Source organism: Pseudochaenichthys georgianus, chromosome 7 (genome assembly GCF_902827115.2).
Source record: "Pseudochaenichthys georgianus chromosome 7, fPseGeo1.2, whole genome shotgun sequence".
Lineage (NCBI taxonomy): Eukaryota > Metazoa > Chordata > Actinopteri > Perciformes > Channichthyidae > Pseudochaenichthys > Pseudochaenichthys georgianus.
In genome coordinates, this window is record NC_047509.1 from 34,966,115 (window position 1) to 34,979,281 (window position 13,167).

The 13,167-nt window shown below is 42.9% G+C and overlaps 2 protein-coding genes across 4 annotated transcripts in view; both read left to right on the forward strand.

Moving 5' to 3' along the window:
- The first annotated feature begins 2,770 nt into the window (after positions 1-2,770).
- On the forward strand, positions 2,771-7,853 carry LOC117449715 (U8 snoRNA-decapping enzyme). 2 transcript variants are annotated; one of them, XM_034087550.2, is made up of 5 exons: positions 2,771-2,860; positions 3,002-3,133; positions 6,146-6,186; positions 7,160-7,400; positions 7,479-7,853. In XM_034087550.2, exons 2-5 carry the CDS (start codon positions 3,002-3,004, stop codon positions 7,722-7,724), a joined length of 660 nt encoding a protein of 219 aa, XP_033943441.1. In that variant the 5' UTR covers positions 2,771-2,860; the 3' UTR covers positions 7,725-7,853. The 2 variants fall into 2 exon arrangements, with proteins under 2 accessions (XP_033943441.1, XP_033943442.1); XM_034087551.2 differs by having other exon boundaries at positions 2,773-3,133.
- Positions 7,854-10,680: 2,827 nt separating this feature from the next.
- Positions 10,681-13,167, forward strand: part of arhgap4b (Rho GTPase activating protein 4b) — a 40,554-nt gene continuing 38,067 nt past the window's right edge. For both annotated transcript variants that reach the window (XM_034087742.2, XM_034087743.2), the window contains exon 1: positions 10,681-10,849. The gene's annotated coding sequence lies outside the window, so the exon portion shown is untranslated. The remainder of the gene's footprint in view (positions 10,850-13,167) is intronic.

The window sequence follows — 13,167 nt, forward strand, 5'->3', positions numbered from 1 at the left end:
AGGAGGAACAAGAGGAGGGACTAGAGGAGGAACTAGAGGAGGGGACTCGAGAGGGGACTTGAGAGGGGAACTAGAGAGGGGACTCGAGGAGGGACTAGAGAGGGGACTAAAGGAGGGACTAAAGGAGGGATTAGAGCAGGGACCTCGAGAGGGAACTCGAGAGGGGACTCGAGAAGTGACTAGAGGAGGGACTAGAGATGGGACTAGGGAATTGACTAGAGGCGGGACTTGAGTAGGGACTAGAGATGGAACTCGAGAGGTGACTCGAGAGGGGACTCGAGAGGGGACTGGAGAGGGGACTCGAGAGGGGACTCGAGAGGGAACTGGAGATGGGACTAGAGAAGGGACTAGAGAAGGGACTTGGGAAGGGACTTGAGTAGGGACTAGAGATGGGACTAGAGAAGTGACTAAAGGTGGGACTGGAGAAGGGACTAGAGAAGGGACTAGGAAAGTGACCTGAGGAGGGACTATGGCAGCTGGGACCAGGACTGGGGCCGGAACCATGGCTGCTGGGACCGGCACCGGAGCCGGAGCCGCTGGAGTACGGGCTGGAATCCTGGCCTTGCATCTTCCAGAGACCTTTTGGAGGCTCCGTGGACCTCCAAACGCCAGACGGGTTCCTGAGAAAAGGTCTGAGGTTGGAACTGGAGCCGCTGGAACCGGAACAGAGGCCTGGACCATGGCTGTGTGGGCCAGGTAATCGAGCAAGGAAACATAGCTCTGCGGGCCGGTACTGGTGCATGGATCCATGGCTGTGGAAACCGGAACTGAAGCCGGGATCATGGCTGTTGGAGCACGGGCTGGAATCCTGGCCCTGCATCTCCTAGAGGCTTTTTGGAGACTCTGTGGACCTTCAACAGGACAGTAGTCGGATCCCAGGAAAGGGTTATAAGCTTGTGACAATTCTTCAGGGCTACTTGTAAAGGTTTGTAGCCACTCAGGCAACAAGCTCCTGAGCCAGGGCTTGCGAGCAACCTCCCGGCGTGCCTCCTTCAAAGCAGCCTCTTTACCCCGTCTAGATGAGGCGTTCTTCCAGGTGTAAAAAATGTACTCCAGAGAGTACCCAAGACATTCCGCCTGTGGAGCCAAAACATTAAAATCTGCTGAGTCCAAATCTGGTCGGTTCATTCTGTTACGAATGGGTGAAGCAGGTAGGACTCAAAAGCAGAATAACGAAAAGCTAGCTTTATTCAATAATAAAGCTGTGGCAAAAACAAGGCAGAATCCAAAATATCCAAAGCAGCACAAGGAACACAGACCGTGGAATAACATGGAGGGAAAACAATGAACCGACATGGAACACAGGGGAAGACTAGACTAAATACACAGAAGGGTAATCACAGAACAAGACACAGCTGGACAGGGGAGGAGAAACACAAGGACAACAGGTGAACACAATCGGGTAATCAGGGAGGGAAACAGACAGAAAGCAGACAGGCAGGAAACGGGGGTGAACACTTTACACAATAAAACAGGAAACCCAAAGACAAGAAAAACACCAACACAGACAAAACTACAAACGTGACATAACCTGAGAATCGTGACACCAACACTGCTATTAGGCAGCCAATATCCACAAAATAATTGTATGGACTAAGGAACCAACATTGAGTTGGTGTGAACTTGAAGCCAAATCCTGTCCTAATACCTCACTTTTGGCTTTGCTTACCCAGCCGGCCAACTCAATACTCGAATAACCCGATTGTTGTTTCCACCCTAAGAATATGGTCCCAATTCAGAAAGGCTCATGGACTTTGTGGATCCTCTATTCATAGTCCCATTCGCAACAATCATCTCTTTCTCCCCCCTTACACTGATGGGGCCTTCTCTATGTGGCAGAGATTAGGTCTTATCAGAGTAAGGGACCTTTACATTAACAATGTTTTCGCTAGCTTTAGCCAACTCTCTGACACATTTTGCCTTCAAGGCACTCATCTATTTCGCTACTTCCAGGTCCGTAACTGGGTTAAACTAAACAACCCTTCCTTCCCCATTATCCCTCCGGATTCAATAATTGACTCAATTCTGGACACTCTAACAACCGAAAATGGTTTGATTTCAAGAATTTACAATTCCGTCTCCCGTCTCACAGAAACATCGCTTGGTAAAATCAAACAAGATTGGGAAGAGGAACTATTCCAAGCAATAGATGATGAGGTCTGGGATGGCGCATTAACGAGAGTGAACAATAGTACGTCCTGTGCCAGGCTCAATCTTATACAACTAAAAGTTGTCCACCGTATCTATTACACCAACTCTAAACTCTCCAAAATATACCCAAATGTCACGGATAGCTGTAACAGATGTCATACTTCACCAGCAAACATGACTCATATGTTTTGGTCTTGTCCTCGCCTACAAGGATACTGGACAAACATTTTCAAACACCTTGCTGAGGCCTTGGACGTGGTATTGGGAAAACAATATTGACTGTATAAATGTAAACTCATTGTGCCTGACTCAATAAATAAAAATAAAAATGGCATTCATTCAACAGTACATATGTTGAGTGCTAAAAAGTTGAGAAAAAAAAGGAAATCTGTAGAAAGTATAACATATATTTTTGGATTACCTGATTGCTTTATAAAAAAGCATTATTGTGATTGCCATTCTGTGAAAATATAGAATTGTTTCGAAGTCTATGAGACGAAGATACACAGTGACTAAAAACAACATTTGAAACTTGCAGTTGATACACACCTCCACACCAGCAGAGGGAGCCAAAGCTGTTTTAACAAAAGGCACAAAGATTTCCCTGTTAGCTTCCTGGTTCTGCTTCATAGCATTGATAGCATTCCATAAGGCATACGCTTTTCTGCATATAAACCTACAGCCCTTTTAGCTAACCAGTTTCAGTCAGGTTAGCAAACGATGGAGGGGGGAGCGGGTACTTGGATGATGTCACATTGGCAGCACATTACAGGCGGCAGCCATGCATAATGATCATTGAGCAGTGAACTGTGACTGTAATTCTGCTCTGTGTTTCTGTGTGAACTTGTAGATGGCGAGTGGAAAGCTGTCCAGAGCTGGGGCGTTGGCGTGCTCAGGCTGCAGGCATGCGTGTCACGTGATGCTCTACTGTGACACGAAAACTCAGCTGTTTGGGAGAATTCCAATCAGACATATCATACTGGTGAGGAAAAGCGCGTGTGTGTGTGTGTGTGTGTGTGTGTGCGTGTGTGTGTGTGTGTGTGTGTGTGTGTGTGTGTGTGTGTGTGTGTGTGTGTGTGTGTGTGTGTGTGTGTGTGTGTGTGTGTGTGTGTGTGTGTGTGTGTGTGTGTGTGTGTGTGGATAGTTTGAAGTGTTGGATAGGGGCTTATATGACACACTTATCCATAGTCAGTGTTCTCTGTTTTATTTTTTCCATTTACAAAAAGAGTCATTTTGATTTGTAGGAACACTGGAGTCGCTGGTCTCACCCTGCCTCAATTGGTTCATTTGTCTGAGTTATTGTGTGACTTTGGTGATCTTTATATTAACTTAAAACACTGGTTCCAAACCTGGAGATCATGGTGGGGTCACAAGGGGTGTGAGAAAAATATACAAAATAAATACAGTTTGCCTTTTTCTCAGTCATTCATTAATATCTGTAAAGAAACCAACATTTTTATATATAAATATATATTTTTACATATAAAGATATATATATATATATATATATATATATATTAAAGGTGGGGTAGGTAAGTTTGAGAAACCGGCTCGAGATACACTTTTTGTTATATTGCATGGAATGCTCTTAACATCCCGATAGCAATGAATATCTTAAGTGCTTTGACAAAAAATCCATAAAAAAATGTCATCTGTGGAAGCCGTAGCGCTGTAAAAAGCACGACCAATCATCTGAGCCGGCCCGGCTAAAGTAACTGGATGGCCTACCTGCCTGTCAGCCTTCCATCGGGGCACAAACTTATCTCGTGCCCTCATTGGTCATGTGCGCATTCGTGTGTGTTGGAGGAGGGGCTCTGGAAGGAAGTGGCAGATTTTCTCCGGCTGTGTATTTTCAAATTCTAGCGCACTCCAGCTGGTTTCTCCAAAATTACCTACCCCACATTTAAGTTTTTTTTTAAAAAACAGAATATTTACTGTAACGTTCAGAAATTGCATGTTTATCCACGACTAATCAGGGAGGTGTCCGGGGCTCTCATAGAGAACATGACGTAGTAGCCTATACATGTGCCTGCATCAGGTCATATAGTATATCCCAGTGGTTCTCAACATTTTTTCAACAATGTACCCCCTTTGAAAAAAAGATTCAGCCAAGTAGCCTACCCCCTGATCAGCGCAAAAACAATTTGTTAGGTAAAAAATGCCTATATAAAGAGGTACAGCGCTGCACAATCAGTGTCTGATTTATTAAAACAACAACATTTTAACTGAGAAACACTTAAATGCTACATTTCAAATGTTTACAATCCATCTCTAAATTCATGGCAAACCAATTTAGTGAGAAACATGGGCTTGTGCTTCACTGATGATCTTTGTCATTCTGACAGGAAGGCCTCTGCAGTTATTACACTTCGCGTTTTGAAATACAGTATGTGTAACTCTGTTAATATAAAACCCACACTGCTCAAACGTTGTTACTTTTCCTAAAATTGGTATATTTATTTATTTTGGGGCTATGGGAATGAAGAGAAACAAATATATGAGCATGTTATGAGCATGGGATTTTGACCCCTCATATAAACATATGCATAATGCTGCGCTATACTTTGCGGCCACACGCCGTTGCCAAGCAACGCTTATTGTTTAGGTCCTTTGATCAGCAGGCAGTCATATAATTAACTAAAACTAGCTAGATCTGATAGATTTGGATATAAACGCGAGTAAAGTTTAACCGGATGCGAGAGAGAGATCAGAGATGAGATCAGCTGCTGCTGACGGAGAACACGCAGCTCTGCATGATCACAGCTCCGCCGCTGTGACGGACCGTTGAGCGGAGCAAAATACACTAAGACTTAGACCTAACACACTAAGCTAGTTTATCTACTCTGGAACTAGCTAAACTAGTTATAAATATATGTATTCTTTACTGTCGGGTCACTTATTACAGGTTCAGCGAGCTGCACGAGACTGACGGGCTGTCAGGAGAGAGAGAGGAAAAGAGAGCACCCCGTTTATTTTTCCCATTTTATTATCCAGAATTGCTGTAAACTTTCGAAGAAAGTAGTTAATCTACTATTAGTAGTTTGTTTAAATGCATTACTTATTTTTTTTTTCATTAACATAAAATAAATCTCACGTACCCCCTGCAGTACCCCAACGTACCCCTAGGGGTCCGCGTACCCCCATTTGAGAACCACTGGTATATCCTATAATGCTGGTGGGTTTGTCTCTTTACTGTATATTTTAGAAAGGCTCACTGTACTTAAAAAAAGTATGAAAGGCAGCGGATATGGCTAAAGCCTGACTCCTACTGGCGGCTGGTTAAATGACTCCTCGTCCCTGAGTACACTCATGCATCTTTCAGCAGGAAAGGATGGAGCTCAGGGGAATCATACAACAAATATGCGTACCTAGATGCGTCATGAGGTGCCGGTACGCAGTAAGAAGTAACGGTACGCAAATGGTTAATAATCAGAAGTCCCGGTACTGCGTACCGGTGAGTACCGGCCCAATTCAAGCACTGGGTATAGACCTAGAAGCCTTACCTCTGGTAAACAGACTTGTCTTGCTTTAGAAAGTACGCAGCTAAGACAACCAAAATGGCACAAAAAAAGGTTAATTATTAGGGAAAAGAAAAAAACATGAAATATCCATAAAATATGTCACTTTGTCAGGGGGGGTCAGTTTATGCAAGAATTGACATGGGGTAAAAACCAAATATTCAGAAAAGATGAATGTAGCATTAGAGTAGCAAGTCCTTTGTTCTGCAACATTAAATAACAGTTTGTGTTAATGGAGTCTGGTGCAAGGTGGACCAATAAAATACATAGTATTCATATAACATACACAATCCGATAATGACATGTTTTAGGTGGCTGAGAAATGTTGTACTGCTGCCCCCCTTTACAGCAGCACACCGCTTAGCTCCTTGCATGTTTCTCCAAACCAGGGTGTCTTTTGACAAAATACCTCTGCCTCTCTTTGTGCATGCATCAGTGTGTGAGTGTATAACAGCCTCTGTCACTTCCCACCGCAGATGCAGATGCGCTTTGACGGTCTGCTGGGTTTCCCTGGAGGGTGAGTCTTTCCTGGTGCTGCTTTTGTTTCATCCTTTTATGTGCACACACAGGTATGTTTAGCTTAGCTTTGTAGATCTCTTGTTTGCTTCACAGATCAAAAGATGTAAACTTGAACAAACATGCACTCACTGTGTCTGGATGAGCATGACACTGTCTTCTGCAAGGTGCTTGATCTTGCAGTATAAAGAACAAAAACAACTGCAACTGCCAGACAGGTTCTGCTTAATTCATCTTTCTATTTATCACTTTGTGTCTGTGATTTTACAGTAGTCACTGCCAACATTGCTCAGGCACGATTCACCCACACAGTGAAATTATTTAACAAGACCTGAAGAAATGTCTGAAAAATTATGAAGAAATATGCAAAATAAATGAAGAATGGTCAGAAGCAGCACCGTCCCATTCTTACACAATACATACACAGTGTCTTACTTTTTAATTGTATTATTATACTGTGTTTGCACCAAGTATAACAAATGTACATTGTTAACCGTTTACCTCAAACAGTGTCAGCTGTGGGGGTTTAGTGGTAATAAGTATGAATATTAGCATGCAAACATGCAAAACTAGAATAGTGTTTAAAATGAATACGTTTTTTGCTTGAACGTGGCAGCGTCTTGATAGTAACCGTTGACCAATCACAACAGAGCCAGCCAGATAACCAATCAGAGCAGACTGGGCTCTGGTTTCAGACAGAGGGTGAAAAGAGGTGCTGCAGCACCAAATAAAGAGCTTTTTGTACATCAAAGTATGGAGACATGTCACAGTAGATACACTACACACTGATATGCACCTGGAATGTTAGGGCCCCTTTAATTAGACGTCCTTGTGTTTGGGGTTTTAAAATTAAATTATCTTTTCAATCAGCTTGATTTATTGCACCGAGGAGTCTCTGGATAGCAATACAGCTGACATTGTTTATTGACTTTCTAATCTCATCCTGACCCTTGACCCCATGTCCCACACCTCAGGTATGTTAACCCTTCAGAGGAGACTCTGGAGGCGGGGCTTAGCAGGGAGTTGTTGGAAGAGCTGGGCGTTGCTCTTCCTATATCAGCAGAGGATCATGTGGACTGCTGCCATGCCCCTGCTTCCTCCCCCTCCTCCCCCTCCCGTCTTATAAGTCACTTCTATGTGAAGAAGATGGAGGAGGAGCAGATAAAGGAGGTGGAGAAAGAGGCTGCATCCACTGCAACCGATCATGGACAGGAGGTATGTGTCCTTTTCCGTCCAGTGGGACTGAGCCATTTACCTCATGATCTGTTCCTCACCAACTCTGTCTCTGTCCAGGTTCTGGGGATGGTCAGGGTCCCTCTCTACAACACGAAAAACGGCGGGGGCCTCGCGCCTTTCTTGTCGCACTCATTCATCGGCAGCGCTCGCTCGCAGCTGGTGGATTCTCTGCTGCGCCTCGACATGATCGCCCCTGAGGAGCTGCACAAAGCCCTCGCGCATTCTCTAAAGATACACACACACACCGCTGAGGACCTGCAGGCGGCTCTGATGCGAACAGAGGCGAAGAGGAATTGGTTCTGAAACACACCTGCACCAGCACTTCCTCTCCAGAACACACAGAGATACAATGTGGCCTTCAGCGGCACAATACTTGATTCACACCAATCCTAATCACACACACACACACACACACACACACACACACACACACACACACACACACACACACACACACACACACACACACACACACACACACACACACACACACACACACACACACACACACACACACACACACACACACACACACACACACACACACACACACACCACACACACACACACACATAGTGTCATGCTGATTCTGAGCCGGTGACTCATAATTGCCTCTTGCATCAAACAGTTTGGAGAAAACGTTATCATCTGCTTCCCCATTAATGCAAATAAAATCATTTAACTGAAAATATATTTCGACTTTTTCTGTCGTTCTACTTCTGCCATGGACTTCACACAGGAAAATGTAAAAAACGAATTATATTATGCCAAAATATGCACAATATGGAGAGAACTATTTCCAATAATCTTTTATGCATCAAATCTAAACATTGAAATGAACACAGAAAGTACCATAAAAACAGAGTCACAAACCAATAACTTATCCTGGCAAGCAGGACCATAATGTACTGGCCCCTTTAACGCCCCCTCATTAAAGGGGCCCTATTCTACTATGGAAGTAAATAAAGGAGCCCAATCGAGGCGTTTCAAACAGTGGGGGGAGTGTCTGGAAGGAACTGGATAGTAGCCTTTGCAGACCTTGACATGCACAAAAAAGGGAAAGAGAAAACTCCGAAAAGCATAATAGAGCATATTTAAACTGACATTGCTCTCACAATATAAAAAAATGGTGCAGCCCCTTTTCTTAAAGTTATAATGAAGATTACATGTGACAAAATTGAGAGCAATATCGAAATCTTGTAAGCTTGATGAAAAAAAAAAAAAAGAAAGCAAGCCTGCAGGTCTCGCTTGAAAAAGAGTTCATTGATCTCAATGGGATTTCACCTGGATACATAAAGGTTTTGAATTGAATTGAAGCCATGACAATAAACAGGCTCACACAGCTACCTTATATGGTAACCCTAACCCATAGGCACCCTGTGGTAGTCTATAATCACCCAGATCAAAGGGGCTGCAGGAAATACCCTCTTTACAATCAGCTAGACTTCTTTGTGTCTGCTCTCGGTTTCTGTGGTTTTATTTACGAAGATATCGCGCCGGTGCAATCCAAGGATTAATTACGTCCGTGACATACCGTATAGGCTACGGGCGAGGATTTGATTTTGTTTAAGTGTACCCTCGGTGCACATAATGCGCCTGCACCAGATGTTCGTAACCTCATTCCCAGGCAATAATGCTGGCAGTGAGCGAAGGCAGAGACATGATGCTGCCTAATGTTCATCCTACCTACTGTACTGTTAGTGTACGATGTGTATCTGTCCAGCGTTTGTTTATGTGCAGGTGCATCGGCCTGACATATTGGATATATAACGTGTTTTTCTATAGGGCTACAACTAATAAACTCAATTTCTAATTTCAAGTCTTCTTCTTTCAAGTATGATGTTTTGTTTTGTGAATTATGGACCTATTTAGATTGAAATGAGACGGTAAAGCCAGGTATGCTTTAGGGTGTAGCTCCCTGATTGACAAGTCACTATTACTGTAGGGTTGGAAAACACAATTATTTTCATTATTGATTCTTCGTTTATTCCAAAAGATGTCAGAAAATAGAGGGAAATGTCAAACCCAATTCCTCATAGTCCATTGTGATGCATTACAATGTCTTGTTTTGTCACTCCTTAAGCAAAAGATGTTCACTTTATTATTGTATTAAACAGAGAAACCAATACATCTCGTAATTTAATGGTTTGAAAAACTGTATTTTCTTACTTTTTTGCATGGAAAATTACCGATTAATACATTTTCAATCATCAAAGCAGCCTGTACTTCTCTTACTATTCTCTAATGGATTAGTCGACTAAATGTTGAGGCTCTTTAATGTATATAGAGAAATACACGCAGTGAAAACAACAAAACAGTTGATCTTTTATTCATTACAATGCTGCATTCAGGATGATAAATCGACCTCGATGTTTGATACATTGCCGTCTAAAACATGGAGTGAAGGGAAGAAGGATGCTGAGAGAAACGCATTAAATCCCTCATCCTTTATCCAGCTTTTTACTAGAATAAATGTATTGTTGTCTCATTGCTTAGTACATGACATGATACGTCCATTATTGACTCATCGAGTGGGATTGGTCTGTGAAGGAGTAAAGGGAAATGTGATCCACTGTAGATGCTGCATCTCTTAATCAGTGTGTTTTTCTCAGCTGTTGAAAAGGAATAAAAAATGCCCGCATCCGGCACAACAGACAGGAAGCCCTGCTGTCTACACTCTGTGTGTGCGTGTGTGTGTGTGTGTGTGTGTGTGTGTGTGTGTGTGTGTGTGTGTGTGTGTGTGTGTGTGTGTGTGTGTGCGTGTGTGTGTGTGGTGTGTGCAGCTGCTCGAAAACATGCCATGTCCATAGCATGTGTGCAAGGAAACGGCTGCAGCACGAGAGAGGTAAAGGATGCTGTCATGTGACGGCAAATAATACAAGGTCATCAGAAAACATTTGGCGAGAGAAAGGGATTGAAGCGAGGCAGGGAGGGAGGGTAGTCGAGGGATGGAGATGGATGGAGAGGGGGGGGGAGTGGGAGCGAGGGATGCTGAGGGAGAAAGGCAGTGTATTCATAGCAGCAGCAGTATTTATAGCCGCCCAGAGGAGAGGAAGAGAGCAGGGGGCGGGGCTTGGGTTGGCTTCACGAGGCAGAGAGGGAGGGAATGGGAGGAGAGAGAAAGGGGGACGGCATTTCTGGCAGGAGAGGGAAGAAGAAAAGAGGGAGGGCTGTTTCTGAGTTGTCTGAGAAATGAGAGAGAGAGAGAGAGAGAGAGAGGAGAGAGAGAGAGAGAGAGAGAGAGGAGGAGAGAGAGAGAGAGAGAGAGGGAGGAGGGTTCAGAGCGGAGAGAAATCTGTCAGATTCAAAACAGACTCCTCTCTCCGTGTGTATTTTTGTGTGACACAGAGAACGAGGGGGATGGTGAGAGGAGAGGAGGAGAGCGGAGGAAGAGATAGTGAGGGGACAGAGGAAGAGCACAAAGTGAGGTATGTACGGCTGCATGTGAATCCAAAACAACCTGGTGTGTGTGTTGTGGGTGTGGTGTGTGTGTGTGTGTGTGTTTGTGTGTGTGTGTGTGTGTAAAATTGTGTGCATAAAATTGTGTGCATGAAGTATTATATGTGTGTTTATATATAGTTTTGTTTAAAGGCACACTATTCACTGGGGGGGTTTCTAAGTGGACAAATGGATGTTATCAATTATGTAATATGTGTGCAGCATTTTCAGTGTGTGTGTGTGTGTGTGTGTGCGTTTGTGTGTGTGTGTGTGTGTGTGTGTGTGGTGTGTGTGTGTGTGTGTGTGTGTGTTTACATGCTTGTGTAATTATGACATTGTGTGTGTTGCCACATTGCCTTGACCATATGGGGGTGATTTACAGCCTCTTGTAAAGATAACTCCTCTATCACTGGCTGTGCTACGAGAGCCATGGAACCGTAATCCCCCCCACCCCACGCCACGCCAGCTTCCACCATTGACAGCTAATTCACATTCTGTTATTATATAATGAAGATAAGCTAATGGCTCAAACAGCCAACCTCTTCTCTCAGAGGCATCCACAAAGTCCTTTGTGCTTGAGTGCAACAACAAAGATTGTGAGGGTAATGTAATAGAGCAGCCTTGTTTCTTCAACAGAAACTAAGATAAATGATAAAAATCTCGTATTTTATTTTATGAGTATTAGATTACCTAACCATAAAAGGAGGTCCGCTTTCAGCATAAGGTACAGCTTCTTACACATATAGTATGGTTGTTAGTCTCACGATTCAATCCAGAAGCAATTCCCAGTTCACAATGGATTCTAAATGGCATTGGAGTAGATCTTGAAATTAGCACCCATAACCAATGGGTGCTAATAAAGGTGGTCAGGCAATTTATTGGATGAAAGCATAGCAAGATTATGATGTTTTTTATTTATAATGTATCGCAACTGTGTGCGATAATGACACCATACAAAGCTTAAACTATAACTAACAGTTTTGACTATAATGTTTTAGAATTTCTTAATAATCGTTTTTGGTTCAAGTTCAAAATGGTAGGCTAATGCTGTGCGCCTTCTTATTTCTCATTAACTTATTCTCTTTTGAGATCATTCATTGAATAGAGAGACACACATATGAAACAAGGGGTGATGGAAACATATATACATATATTACTAAGATAAAAAAATATCTTTTAATTTCTCAAAAATGATGACAATCCAACCCCAGCAAGATCTAGGTTCTTTAGAATAGAATCAATGACACACTTTAATCACTGAAATGCAGCTCAAAGGTTGTACATTTAAAATGCTGCCAGTCAAGTCTGCTCAAAGATGCAAATACCTGACCACAAACACAAGGCTGATGGTTGACCATCTCGCCTTCATTGCATCAAAACCACCAAGAAGGAAGTTGCTATAAATCGACTTTTTGATTCACAAAGAACAAAAACATCACAAGATAATTCTCTGTACTTCTGAGGATAATGTCACAATTGATCTATTTCAGGTGCTTCTGTTTCTGTATTAGCACAAGGCACATGAATTGATGCTCATTCTGATAGATTGACTTATTTCGGATGGGGGCTAGGGTTAGGGTTAGGGTTAGGGGAATGTCAATACACATTATCTAGGACATGTTCCTCCAAATTTGAAACAGTATAAGCCTAAACATAATATGTAATTTAATCCAGTTATGGAAATTGTACTAATTTCTTTATAAGTATTTTGAAGCAATTGGTTTAGCTTCAATGTTTACTTAACGCAAAACTTACACCCCCAAATTACCATATGTGTAGCAATGACCCATCACATGCTACCTTGAATTCTTAAAAAAATAAACTTTGATTAAAGAATTAGATTACATTTAAGTAAGGAAAACAGATTCATCCAAATCTTATTGATCCAGACGATCCTACTTCCCAAATACATGCATTTCACCGTGCACATGCAATGATTCCTGGACCTGCAAAGTAACAAAAGCCATCAGATGAAATGTTGTGGAGTAGCACAAAATGGAATGACTTAAGTACCTGAAATTGAGCGTCACTCAAAGAACCTGTAGCACAGCAACACTTGAGAGGTAGTACCACATTGAGCTCTAATGACTCTTCGGAGGGTTCCAGGGAATGTGCTGCTGGTGGAGGAGTGGAGGTCTCAGCAGGGCGGATGTAGCCGACCTGACAGCCTCTCCGCCTCACAGTGCACCGACTGTCTGAAAACTGTTTTCATTTCACTTTTTTGCTCATTTAGGCTCTCCACCAGGTCGAACAGCAATGCATTCCACAACCATTGCCTGTAAAGGATCTTTTACAAATAACTCCACCA

Coding starts and splice junctions, on each gene's coding strand:
- LOC117449715 (XM_034087550.2), top strand. CDS start 3,002: ATGGCGAGTGGAAAGCTGTCCAGAGCTGGGGCGTTGGCGTGCTCAGGC. Junction 6,187..7,159: donor CTGCTGGGTTTCCCTGGAGG/GTGAGTCTTTCC, acceptor CCCACACCTCAG/GTATGTTAACCCTTCAGAGG. Junction 7,401..7,478: donor CAACCGATCATGGACAGGAG/GTATGTGTCCTT, acceptor GTCTCTGTCCAG/GTTCTGGGGATGGTCAGGGT.